This window comes from Myodes glareolus, chromosome 3 (genome assembly GCF_982192425.1).
Source record: "Myodes glareolus chromosome 3, mMyoGla1.1, whole genome shotgun sequence".
Taxonomy (NCBI): Eukaryota; Metazoa; Chordata; class Mammalia; order Rodentia; family Cricetidae; genus Myodes; species Myodes glareolus.
The window spans coordinates 30,232,080-30,246,204 of record NC_142028.1 but is presented as its reverse complement, the minus strand read 5'-3'; the positions used below and the strand labels follow the sequence as shown (position 1 = coordinate 30,246,204).

The 14,125-nt window shown below is 40.0% G+C and overlaps 1 protein-coding gene and 1 non-coding gene across 5 annotated transcripts in view; one reads left to right on the top strand and one right to left on the bottom strand.

Moving 5' to 3' along the window:
- The window catches only part of Cecr2 (CECR2 histone acetyl-lysine reader), a 114,934-nt gene that overhangs the window by 56,600 nt on the left and 44,209 nt on the right, over positions 1-14,125 (top strand). For all 4 annotated transcript variants that reach the window (XM_087904303.1, XM_085687054.2, XM_087904302.1 and 1 more), the window contains exon 2: positions 7,233-7,327. In XM_087904303.1, the coding sequence (XP_087760429.1) occupies positions 7,233-7,327 (95 nt within the window). The remainder of the gene's footprint in view (positions 1-7,232; positions 7,328-14,125) is intronic.
- LOC148122628 (U6atac minor spliceosomal RNA) lies at positions 4,266-4,386 on the bottom strand. The gene has a single exon (XR_015737605.1). It is a non-coding gene; the product is annotated as a U6atac minor spliceosomal RNA (small nuclear RNA).

Sequence of the window (14,125 nt, the reverse complement as noted above, 5' to 3'; positions counted from 1 at the left end):
ATTTAGCTTGGGGATCATTTGTTACCACTTGCTTCATAGAGGCCCTAGTCAGTATCAAGTACTATTAAGCACAGGCTATTACTAAGTTTTAAAAAAACCTTTAACATTTCATTCTCAGATTTTGTATATAGTTTTCACTGAGTGCCTTGTTGAGGTTCACTTGCTGACTTGTGAGAGTTTCCAAGAGCCTGTGTTCATCTTATCCTCAGAATTGAAAATGCTTACTGCCTGTCTCCTTCACGATTCCTTGCTACATAGGTGGTAGGGAGTTCTCCTTCTTTATCTTTTTAGGTTTATTTATTTATTTGTGTGTGTGGCGCATGCACAGGTGTTTGTGCCTGGAGACCAGAAGGGGATATCTGGCCTTCACATGCATGCCTTCATCACTCTTCAACTTTTTCTCTAAGCCAGACACTCTGGAAGCCAACAAATACCAAAAATCTTTATGTACCCCGCACCCCAAAACCCACTGGGTTACAAGTTGTGTGGCCAAATGGGACCCATGGTGCCATTAAACACATTTACATGAGTGCGGGGATCAGAGAGTGCATAGCAAGCACTTTTACCCATGGAGCCACTTCTAGCCCTTATGTATTTGTCGATCAAGATTACAATTTATTTAGAAATTTAAGTTTTTTAACTGTTACACTTAATTGTAAAATGCTGTTGACTTTGCTTCTGAGATGTTCTCTCTCTCCCTTTCATCTCGTGGTTCCCACTTCTACTCTCAGCCTTTCAGCATCCACCCATCCACATCCCCCACCCACCCACCCACCCAAAGTCAACTCTTTGGTTCCTTACCAGAGAGTTTCCAAGTCTGGTTGAGGACAGAGAACACAGATGGTTTCTGAAGCCTGAAGCTGTCATTTGAAGTAACTTCCAGAAGGAGTTCACTCATAGTCTTCTGCTTTAACTTTATGCAAATATCTAATTAAGAATACCTTCCCCAGCAGCAAAGACCAACAGTAAAAACAAAACTGACAGTAAAACTGTTGACAGGTTTGCCATTTTACTTGCTGGTTTCGTGTATCCTGCCTGTGGCTGCTGCCCATGCCCTTGACCTCCGTCGTGGAATCTAGACAACCCATCCCAGTGCCTGGTAGCAGAAGCTGGGTATGGCTAGCTAGGAACATGTTTTTCCAGATTTCTTTTCTGCATGGCTATGCTTGTCTGGTCCATGCACTGATCTCGTAGAACATGGCGAGAGGAAGCTTTCTGGCTTCAGGAAGTTCCATGCAGCTTCAGGAATCTCTGTTCCTCCCTGCTCTCCTCCTCCCTTCTCCTCCCTTTGCAACTGTGCATATCACACATTTACAGAAAGTCACACTCTAGGTTTGTTTGTTGATATAATTGATATTTTCCAGTGAAATTGGCATTATTAGAGTTGCATTCAACCTGGAGTGAAGGAGCTATTTTAGATCCATTCTAAAATAGTTGAGAAAAATTATTACAGCCAAACAGACCTATAGCTTTTGGAAGCACACAGGATAAACTGCTTGGCCAACTAGAAGTGTTTATAGGTGGTTTCAGTACCCAAGCATTATAGGTACTCTGATTTATAATTTACAGTGTAAATTGGCATGGCACATGCCTTTGGGATTAAATTAATTTCTACCAAGTGAGAAAGTATCAGCTGTCAAAGTCAGAGGTGCCTTCTGGAGATCAGTGCTTTATTTTCTCCCAGTATTCTGAGCTTACACTCTAGGCATTCTCTCTTGGGCAGCAGCTGGGAGAGCTCTTCAGGCTGCCTGCTGTTCATCCCCTTTGTGCAGAAGTGGATCTGACTCAGATCCTACACTGTTCTGAGTCCTATGCACATTAGAAGGATCTTAGCTCTTAAACAAATGCAACAATCTATTCCTTAAGTGTTTTTGTTTATTTCTTTATTGTCTCTAACGAACGCAAAGCATTAATGTGATTGATTGCCAGTTATGCAAATCTGTGATCTTTATCCATAGTTGGGAATAGAAAATTTCCCTCTACTACCTCTTTTAGTAAGAGTAAAGAAAATTTGTACAAAGAACAGGAACATAGTATACAAGAGAAAATATCAGTGTTACTTAGGAGAAAGGTTAAGTGTATGACAGGTTATGCTAAATGAACTAGTAGTATCCTGTCATTAGAGTATCTATAGTCACAAATGTGTGTTTGTTAAGCAGGCAGGACATTAAAAATAAACAATTAAGAATACTTTTCTTTGATATGTGCTAAGCACCTCTTTGTGTTCCCTTCTATTGCCCAGGAGTGTGGGCTGTCCCATTCTCTGCCTGAGCTCTTCCCCGGTAGCCACTGCGTGGTGGAAAGGTTTGCTCTCCAGGGCAGGGAAAGGGGGGGGGGGCATTGGTCAGACTTTTCACTAATGAGCTGTGACGCCAGCTGCAAGAGCGGCAAATCCTGTTACTCTCTTCACCTACTCCCTGAAGCTTCAGAGCGGCTGGGAACAAGGTTCCCCTCTCTCTGCCGATCTGCTGCTTTTTCTGCTCTTTCCCTTCCCTTCCTCTTCTGGCCCTGAGCATCTTGGCAAAGGTCAGATTTCGGTGCTCACAGTTCATTGCACACAGTGAAAGGGAGTTGTAAAAGAGTAGAAGAGAGAGTGAGAAAAGAAAAAAAACGTTGGGGTGGAGATTTTTTTAGGAGGCTCTTTTGCTGCCTCAGTCTTAAAACAGCTTACGATAGCTCTAGGTTGAAACCTTGAATAATAAAGCTTTGAATAACTTGGATTTCCAAGTAGTTCTTTGCAGGAAGCTTTATTAGAGCAGGAGCATAGTGGACTATGAGTTAGAGTTTCAGTTTCTATTCAGAAACTTGCAAATTTTGAAGAAGGTGATAGTCTTCTCTCTTTAGTATTTGCTCAGATTGTCATTGTAAGGAAGATGGTGTATAGTATTCATAATATGTATCAGGAACCATGCCGCTCCATCTTATCACAGCAGTCCTTGGAGATAGACACCTTTTTAATTTATTTATTAGTATTTTATATTGCATTGTTGTTTTGTCTGCTTGTATGTCTGTATGAGGGTGTTGGATTCCTTGGAACAGGAGCTATAGACGGTTGTAGCTGCAATGTGGGTTCTGAGGTTTGAACCCAGTTTCTCTGGAAGAGCAGATGTTAACTGCTGAGCCATCTATTTAGTTCCTAGACACCTTTACATTGGACAACTCAGTTTACTCCCAGTAGAAAAAAATTTAAATTGTGGCAATAAATTTTAAAGTTGGACAATTAAAATGATCATTTCCCCATTAACCATTTTTTATAATTTTATTTTAACAATATATACAGCCTATATGTATATCTGTGAGGGTGGTGGATCCTGGAGTTACAGATAGTTGTGAGTTGCCATATGGGTGCAGGGAATTGAACCGTGTTCCTCTGGAAGAGCAGTTAGTGCTCTTAACTACCGAGTCATCTCTTCAACACTCCCCTACCCCCAAACTATTTTTAACTACAATTCAGTAGTACCTTGCTACTAGCCGCTTGGGTGCACATTTTAGTAGTGCAAGTATATTCGCACTGAAATACATCTCTAGAACTTTTTTATTTTCTGTGTCTAAGACTGTACCATTAACCTAATGTGGAAAAGCTGATTCTTTTGTTCAACAGGATGAAAATGGCTTCTATTCTTTTTGTTGTTGCTGTTTTCTCCTACAATAGTCTTGCTATACATTCCACCACAGAATGAGATAAAGGCATGTTTCACTGTCTTGTCTTTGGTTGTTTATTGATACAAACTGCTGGGACTCATCATTACCTGTTGGAGAGGGATAAAGGCGCTATTTTAAGATTTCTGAGAGGTGACAGGGTATCAATGTGTATCTCTGGCTTTGCCTGTCTCTTCCTCCTGTGTGTGCACTGATGAACCTAACCTTAATAACTCTTAACCTAGAATTCTCTGGGAAAAGGCCTTCTAGAAGTGTGTCTTAAAAGGGCCCAAGTAGACCCAGCTACTGTGTAGGGTCATTTCTGAGTCCGTAACTGTACCTCAGGCAGTGTTGATGTCTGTGACCCATGTTGCTACCAAAGGCCACACGGATGCCTGGGGTCTAAGCCCCCAACCTGTAACAATGTTGGTGACCGAGGGCTATCCTGCCTCCAGGTGTCACCTGGGCTGGGCTGCTTCTGAGGGCCATGTCCGTGTCTCTGGCCCTACAGCAGGCAGAGTCTGAATTGATGTCTGTGGTTCTTGCTACCACAAAGGCCCAAGTGAGTGAAGAGGTATTGGAGAAAGACAAAGAGTTGAGGTTGTTTTTTTTTTTTTTTTGTTCTGACAGTGGTTAGATGCCATGAAGTAGGTGGCAATGCCTTAACCGTATGTGTGTTGTTAGGCCCAAGGGCCTCTTCCATCCTTGTCAGTGGGAGTGCTAACCTTCTCTCCTTTTATACTACACCCAATGTAATATTTTTTGTGGTGGCTGGCGGGGGGGGGGTTTCTTTTGGAAGGAATTGGAGGGACTGGGATTGGGGTGCAAGATATTAAATTCCCAAAGAATCAATAAAGAGATATGTTATTAAAGGGGGGTTGAGTAGGGCTGTTATACATGTTTCAGTGGTGAGTGGTTGTTTATAATATTGAAGGCCATAGGTTCTATCCTCAGCACAGAGGAGCAGGGCTTGATTCAGTTATGTTTGAGACAATGTGGTAGACAAGGACACATAGTAAGTCCCATAGAGTGTGTACTACAATGTGTTAAGGTATCTATGGCATTTTGGCAGGATCACAGAATAGAAGGCATCTAGGAAGACTTGTTGTAAAAGACGAGTGCCTTGAACTTAACTTATTTCAGAGAAGCAGGCCGTCAGGTTTGTTCTTTTGAATGCATAGACTATTCACAATATTGCACCTCAGGGAAAAGGTGTCAGCTCACAGCCAATGACTGTTAACTACCTAACAGTCTAGCTCTAAGTGATACCACTATATCTAGAGACATAGTTTACTCACTTGAACTTTGGGTAGGGGTAGCACAAGTTGTCTAGTGCATAGTAAACTATCAGGTTCACATTCGCAGGTTGGGAAAGGACAGTGAATGCTGGCTCCACAGCAGAGGCTCCTCTGGAGCAGTGTTTCTTTAGAGCTACAGAGGCCTTAAGGCCTCATGGCCTTAGCTGTGCTTAGCCAAGTCACCCAGGGTGCCAGACACTCAACATTCACCAGAGTCAGAGGCAGTAGAGCCTAATGGGACACACATTCCCTAGAAAAATCCCTTGTTGCTGTGTGATTCTTGTAGTGTACTGAAGTTTGTTGGAGACCAGCTTTTGATGAGCTTCCTGGGGTGTGGTCTTTTTATAGCCCTTCAGAGGTTTGTCTCCTTCCTGCAAACTTTCTGTCTTTGCTTCTGATTGGTGTGGGTTAATGACTCTCCAGGGCTTTATTGACCTACCACACACAGGTGCTTGATTCTCTGATGTCAGCTTGGACGCTGAGCAGGAGATCCTCCATCTTTATTATTATCATCATCATTATGATGATGATGATGACTGTAGGTATGGAGAGAAGACACCATCACATGGGCTTCAAAGATGGAATTCAGTTCATCAGACTTGGACAGCAAGTGCCTTTACCCTCTAAACTATCTCACCAGCCCCATTGAATCTTTCTAAAATAAAGAATGTTAATGAGGGAGAGGGAGTTTTGTTTGCCTAAGAGTAATTGGGTAACTTTTTTCCTTTTCCCCTCTTGGCTCTGTCACTGATTTACTGACTTAGAAAGTCATTCCTTTAGAGGATTTTGGGTTTTTTATTTGTTTATTTTGAAAATATTGCTGTTATAACCCATATTGGCCTTGAATGTTCTATTCTGCTCAAGTATTGAGATTGCAGATTGCAGATGTGCTATACTAGGCCTAGGTTTCTTTTAGGAGAGTTAAAGTGTGTGACCTGTAGTTTACTAAACTTCTAGCTTAAGCATTCCTGGATTCTGACTAGGTTTAAACTGTGAGCCTTTTGTTGTTGTTGTTGGGGTGGTGGTGGTGGTTTGTTTTGGTTTTTGTTGTTTATTTTAGAGTCTCGAGTAGCCCATTTCATTTTGAGAATAAAAGACTTCCAAATTTAGAACTTTAAATAAATAAATGGAACAATTTGTACAATATCATAAAAACTTGATTGTTTCTCTATAGTAGAAATAAACTGTCTATGTATGCATAGCTGTATAATTGTGTTGAGATCTGAAATCACATGTCTTGCTTTTGAGATAAGGTGCACTTGGTTTTTTTTTCCTTGTGGGTTTTAGATCTAGTTGTAAACTAGTCAGTTGTAAGCAGACGCTTGGGAATCTGTAAACTTAGGTTGTACAAAAATTAATGACTTAGAGCATATTTCATCACTTCAGAAAACATTCTTGTTTTGGAGGGTTGAGAAGAGAAGGAAGTTTACTGATGTTTTCCCACTGCCACTTTTTGCCCATTGACTCATCTCTTGATTTCTAAGTTCTGTATGAAGATATCTGTCTTCTGTAGCTTCTACCTGAGCTTTCAGGGCAAGCAAATGCACCCCACCTAGGATTAAATTATTAACAGTCGTTACCTCATTTCTTTCCAGATGATGTAAAAATTATTTTATTCCAGCAACCTGCTTTCATCAGTCTTGTAGGTAGAGCCATACATTCTTCCAGTGCTACTTTGTTCAAAACATAGAGGTTTCTTAAAACTGTTGCCTGGTGGGTTATCTGATAGGACTGTCAAGTAAATAAAGATTAATTTATAATCAATTGTGTGATGTTTCTATAATCTTCATTGTCATTAAAATATGAGCAAGGGACTAAGGAGGTGATTCATTCTGTAAAGTGCTTTGCCATGAAAGCACGAGAACCAGAGCTCGGATCTCTAATCCCGTATAAACAAGTCACATGTGGACTGTGTGCCCGCAACTCTAGTGCTGGGGAGTGGAGATCCAGGTTCAGTCTACCAACCTCCTGGTTTGATGAGAGACTTTGTCTCATAAAATAAGTTTGAGAAGTAGTTGAAAAAGACAGCTCAGCATTGACCCACAGCACGCGTCACACGCACTTTCTATCAAGTTCTTGATTATTTAATTAGCATCCGTTCTTAAAAAAGAAATGTCCTTGTGTATTTCTTCTACAAGGGAATGGGGGCTAGTAAGATGTAATAGAAGAAATAAACTAGAATGTGAAGCTCCCATTGTCCTTCTGAAAGTATACGTAGGAAGAAGACAGCATTGTTTGTGATAGTCCTTTATTTAAGCAGATGTCTGATCTATTTCTCTCTCCCTCTTCTCTCAGGAGTTAGAGGCAGCTCTTCACAGAGATGACTCGGAGTTTATCAGTGATCTGATTGCCTGCCTGCTTCAGGGCTGCTATCAGCGAAGGGATATCACGTGAGTAACCCTGGTCTTATTATTTCTTGTATAGGGAACTCACTAACCTGCTAACATTGACTCCAATCTCTTGTGACGAGCCCAGCATTGGCCAGTACACAACAGTGTAGAGTCTGTATACAAGCACATTCACAGACCTTATGTTTGTTCATTCTTTATTAAAATTCTTGAGTTTGTGTTTACCAACAAATGTCACCCCCTTATGCTTGCTACTTTGAGTGTACGAATGTCTTCTCTTGTGTGTGTATTTTTCTGATTTTTGACTTGTACTACTGGCAAAATATTGCCTAACAAATTAAAATCAGGTTTCTCTACATTCCTGTGGCTTATATATCTTCTGTTGTTCCCATAACCAGTACAATAAGAGAATTAAATTGGAGTCTCTGGGCTCCTTTCTTCCATAACTGCCAAGCAGACAGCTCTTTGATGCCTTTGAGATGTTTAGAATTTTAGAGTAGATGTTATCTGTGTAGACAGAGAATACAGAACTTCCTGATAAGAGCTCGTCTCTGCTTTACTTTGATTTGAGACTGAGTTTCTCTGTGTTGCCCAGGCTGGCATAGAACTACTGAGCTCATGATGAGTGCTTTCTGCTTCAACGTCCCAGATAGCTGGACTATAGACATAGTCATCCAGATTTTCCTTGACTTGATCCAAGTTGAGACAGCTTAGGACAGACTCAAACAAAAGGCTGCCCTAGTCCCTTGGCCCTTTGAAACTATGTAGGACTTCGGTTTATGTTTTTGAAATAGTTAAAGGTGGCTGGAGAGGTGGGTCAGTGCTTAAGAGCGCATACTGCTTGCTGTTGAGGATACAAGTTTGGGTGGCATACAACTCTTGTGACTCTCACTCCAAGGACTCCAATGCCCTCTTCTGGCCTCTGTGGGTATGTGCACAAACCCACACAGACAGCCACATAAATATTTAATTTGAAAATATAGTTTATTTTTTATTTTTTAAAAAATGGTGTGTTGCATCATTTTGTTATAGTAAATACAGTCTGCTAAGTTGGTAAGCTAGGCCTGGTATTAATGTTCATATTGGCTGAGAGAGGTGGACAGTGGTATGTTTTTCATGGTGTCTGAGAGTTATTGCCCTGGCCTTGAACTTGTTAGGTAGTCAAGGCTGGCCCTCAACTCTGGTTGCCCTGTCCCCACCTCTCTAGTCCAGGGATGACAAGAGTGCTGAAATTACAGACATGTGATACCACGCCTAGCTTTGTCATCCTGCATATAGCTTTCTGACTTTTTATGTCAGCCTGCATGGCAGGTAAATTTAGTGATATCTATAAGTGTGCTACACTGCCTTTTGTAGACTGGTAAGCTAGAGGGTTAATTCTTTGAACTCATAAGTAACATTGCTAGTGATGTGTGGAAGATTGGTTTGCTCTGTCTTAGGCATTGTTAGGAATTTTCTTCTTGGGAAGCGTGCTAGGGATCCGCTCTTCTGCCCTGGCCATGCTAAACACATTCTCTCTTCCTGAATTATACTGTTAGCCCTAAAAACACTTACTGTTGTCTCCGTAATAGTCCATAGGTTTAAGAGGAATGCTTTATGTTTGTGTAATGCTCATGTTGAGTAATTTTTTGTTGAGTAGTATTTTAATTTTGTATTTAATGCATGCATGTTAAATTGTGTTGGTTTGGTCAGAAAAATTAAAATGAATCTTGCCATCACCACTACCACCAACTTCCTCACCATGACGCTGGCTGGCCTCAAACTTGTTCAGTTCACCTGCCTTTATTTCTGAAGTGGTAGGATTAAAGGCATGCTTTGCCACTCCCAGTGGCATTTATTTATTTTAAAACACTTGTAATCCCTTGCATATGGATTGTAATTTCATATCTATGTTTATTATAACAATATTTTTTCTTATAACCAACTTTTCTCTAAATGTGATTTATCAGATAATCCAGTCTTTTGGGTAGATACTTTGACGTTTAACTGTGAGTAGCTTTATACTAAATTCACTAGCTGTTCAAATTAATCTCCTTATTTTTGTTTCTGGCTGTGCACTCAGTTGAAAGAAATGCCCAGTTAAAATTTGTTAATGGGACAAGTACAGTTATGGCTTACTGGTTAAGAGCATTGGATGTTCTTCCAGAGGACCCAGGTTTGATTCCCAGCATCTACAGTGGATCACAGATTTCTGTAACTCTCCCAATTCTAGGGGATTTGATTCCCTCTATTGGCCTCCTTAGGCAATAGTCCTACACTTGGTGCAGAGGCACACATTTAGGAAAAACACAAATACACATAAAGAAAGGTAAACAATGTTTTTATAAAGATTTCGTCAACAAACCAGCAGACTGCCCACTACAGAAGTGGCTTTGTTTTATTTTTGAACCAACTTGGAAACCATGGGGTTTCTCAGTAATTTTTATTAGCTCTGAACATGGTGTCCTATAAACCTATCAGTTGTTTAACCAGACTATCCTGGAGTATCCTGGAGTGTACAATTTTATGCTGGTAATTACATTATGATTTTTATCATTGTAAGTAGACAGTTACTGCATTGTATGCATAGGAATAAAAATCCATCTGGACCTAGTGGTTCACATCTATCCCAGCACTGTGTAAGCTAAGACAAGAGGCTTCCTGAGAATTTAGGGCCAGTGTGAGCTAGAGTGAGACCCTGGAAATCCCCAATGGAGAAAGACAATTACCATCTTTCTTAGAGTAAAAATCAAGTTCACTTCCTAGTTAGGTCTGTTCCCTCTTCCCGAGCATGCCCTTTTGATTCAGAGTAAAGTGTGTGCTGTGCTGACACTTCAGTTGACATGGTGCTCTTTTTCTTTGCTATCCTAAACTAATGTGTCTAACGCCCAAAATCATAAAATATAAAATATTATATAAATTTAATGTATGTTTGTTACTTTTAAAAACATAAGAACCACTCTTATCTCTCAGGCAGAGAGAGAGAGAGAGAGAGAGAGAGCGCGCCAGATTCTAGACATCTAGACATCAGATTACACCACAATGGGCCATGGTTTCTGGGTCTTTTTGCAGAATTACGTGAAACCCAGGCTGGACTACAACTAGTTGTGTAGGGTGATTTGAATTTGTGTTCATCACCATGCCCAGTAGTAGTAATCCTGCAGTAATGGGATTTACAACTATTGATGAACATAAATGTTTACTGTGAGGTATCTGCAGCATATATAACGTGATGTGAAAATTTCTGATTTCCACTAGTGAAAAATAAACCTTCCACCTTGCTGCTGTTGGTTACCTACATTCACACCTGCATTAGGTTTTTTTTTTATATTCCAAGTTTAAATGCAATTTAGAATATTTCCATGCAAAGAACTGTCTAAAGTTACTATCGAGTTCTTCTCCCCTACCCTCCCACCCCAGAGGAAAAGTGAGATAGAGTACATCTGGCTAGCCTCTGACTCAACTGCAGTCCTTCTGAGTCCTGTATTATAGACATAAACCATTATGCTTGGAAGTTTGTTTCTGTAACTGAGGAAATTATAGCAAAGCAAGTGTGCATGTATCCAAGATAACCAGTACCCTCCCCCTCGTTTGTATTTCCTTGTGTGCAGGGCGAAGGAGGGGGATAGGGGCAGTTGGTGGGGTTTTGTTGTTGTTTTTGAGACAGGGTTTTCTGTGTAGCCCTGGCTGTCCTGGAACTCGCTTTGCAGACCAGACTGGCCTTGAACTCACAAATATACCATTTCATCTAAGTTGAATTTTCTGAAGACCCATGGTGAAACTTAGTCTCTTCATTCTAATTAGATAGATTTTTGTTTAGAAATACTGTCTTGAGAGAATAAAGCCTTAGTTCAAAAGTTTTCAGGTCACATTTGTAATTGTCCAGGAGTTCAAGATCAGCCCTCAAGATGAGGATGTTCAGAAATTCGTTTGTAAAACTTGAGGGTGTAGTTTAGTGATAGAGTTAGTATGTTGGAGCCTTGGATTTGATCTGTCACTAAAAGGAGTGGGGGTAATCCTACTGGAAAAAAAAAAAAGGTTCTTCAAAAGATTGTGTATGTGTGTGTAGCATAAAAATACCTGCTATTAAATTCTTACTGTAATAATACTTTACCTATTGTTTCTTTTTTTTCTAATGAGTTCATCTTTTCAAGAATGCTTTTTTATGTAACAGACTAATTTATGATTCAACTGGGGTCTTTGCTTGCTTTTGTTTCCATTATAAATAGAACTTTTATCAGTTAAAAACCTGGTTTTTTAACCGTTAATTGTATGTCCAACATAATGTTAGAGTTTTTTGTTGATCACTTTTGAAGTTTTGTTCTCAATGCAGAAATAGCACATTTGTTCAGAAATTGGAATAACTGCTAAATGTGCGTTCGAATGTGTCTTTATTGAGATGTCTTTTTTTAAAAAAGATTTATTTTATGTGTGGTGTTTTGCCTGCATCTAAGTGTGCACTATGTACATTCAGTGTTGGTGGAGGCCAGAAGAGGGCAACAGCACCTCTCACGATGGTTTTAAGCTGCCATGTGTGTGCTGGAAATTAAACCTAGATCCTCTGCAAGAGCCATCTTTTCAACCCATAGCTGATATTTTGTTTCCAGGTGTTTTCAGACAGGGTCTTTCCTTATGGCCCAGTCTAATCTTAATTTTGTGACCCTCCTGATTCCACTGCCCAATTTACTGCATGCAGTGACTCTGAAGCCAGACATTCTTGACAAATGATCCAACACATAGTCATTGCTCTACTCAGGACCATAGATGCTGCAATCTGGTGTCAATGTATACTTACTACCAGTAATTTTTTTCCTTTTGGAGGAATGAAGAATTAAATTGGGTGTAGAAAAATACAACACAAAATTAACTGTCATTTATTGATGGACATTGTGTTTCTTTGAATGTAAGGCTGTTATTAACCAAGTTACTGTTGGGAGCCCACTACCCAGCTCCCAAATAAATCACACGGAGGCTTATTCTTAGCAATGCCCAACTTTAGATTGGCTTGTTTCTTGCCCACCTTTTTTTTTTTAAACTTAAATTATCCCGACTACCTTTCTCTGTTTCTGTATACCTTTTTTTACTTCTTTCTCCATGACTTGCTGTGTTGCTGGGAGGCTGATCCCTAATGTTCTCCTCTCCTTATTCTCTTCATCCTTGGGTTTCCTTTTGTTTATATCTCTGCCTGCCAGCTCCACCTATCCTTCCTCCTGCCTCTCTATTGGCTGCTCTTCTCTTTGTTAGGACCATCAGGTGTTTTAGACAGGTAAAGACTCACAGCTTCGCAGAGTTAAACAAGTGCAGCATAAACAAAAGTCACACACCTTAAAATAATATTCCCCACAAGTTACTGTGAATATATACATGGGAATGTTTGCAGTCATTTTTTATTTCTTTTGATAAATAATGGGTCATATGCTAAAAGTCTGTTTAACTTGAAGCTACCAAACTTTCCAAAACAGTTATACTTCTGTTTCTACTAGTACACTAATGCTACATATCTTTGCAGCATTTGATGTTTTTAGCTTTACTGTTTTATTCAGATGTATATCTTTCAAATATATTTTAGTGTTCTTGAAAGAATTAAAAAAGTTTCCATTTAGCTTCAGTTTATCAATTTTTACAGTATATTTCATCACCATCATGATCACCCCCTCCCAGTCTAAGGGACCTCAGTGTCACAAAGACAGACACCTTGTTGCATTTTTAAAAAGTTCTTAAATGGGCTGACATGATTGTTCAGTGGGTTAAAGCTTGACATGCAAGAAAGAGAACTTGAGCTCCAATCCTTCAGACCTGTATAAATGCAGGCCACACCTGAATGTAATCCCAACTCTCAGGCATCATAAGCTGGCTAGCTAGACTAACTGAATTGGTAAGATCTGTGTTCAGATGAGACCTGTCTTAATGTAGATTGTGGAGAGCTGTTACTGGAAAAGGCACGCTCTGTGTATGTGTGTGTTGTGCGTGTGTGCCTCTTACCATATGAACACTACACACAATGTAGTGGGGCTACTACAGTGGGGCTGTAGATTTAGCTTTTTAGAGTTGATACCAAGGTGAAATTTGGACTGGGTATATTGGCACACTCTTAATCCCATCATTCAAGAGTCAGAGCCAGGCAGATCTTTGTTGTCAGAGCTTTCTGTCCTGCCCAGTCCCACAGCCATTCAGTTCCAAAGAAACACACAGAGGTCTACATTAATTATAAAGCGGTTGGCCTATTAGTTCAGGCTTCTTATTAACTCTTACATCCTACATTAACCCATAATTCTTGTCTGTGTCAGCCATGTGACTTGGTACCTTTTATCAGTGAGGCATTCTCATCTTACTTCCTCTGTGACTGACTTTTCCTCTTCCCAGAATTCTCCTGTTCTTGTTGCCCTGCCTATACTTCCTGCCTGGCTACTGGCCAATCAACGTTTTATTAAAGCAATACAAGTTGACAAATCTTTACAAAGTATAAGACCATTATCCCACAACAGATCTTTGTGAGTTCCAGGACAGCCAGGATTACATAAAATTTATTTTGTGTTGGTGTTTATATAATATGAGATGAGGTAGGTGTCTTTACTCAGTGTTGATATGTTTATCCTATCATCGTACAAAGATGAAATATCTCCTAAAAATTGGTAGGATAAGATCACCAACTTCATTCTTTTTAAGTGTGTATATGTGGAGCTGGAGAGATGGCTCAGTGGTTAAGAGCACTAGCTGCTCATCCTGAGGACCTGAGTTCAATTCCCAGCAACCATATGGTGGTTTAAAACCATCTGTAGTGTGACCTGATGTCCTCTTCTGATGATGATGAAGTCTTATATGGAAATAGAACACTCATACCTATATATGTGGGTGATTGAT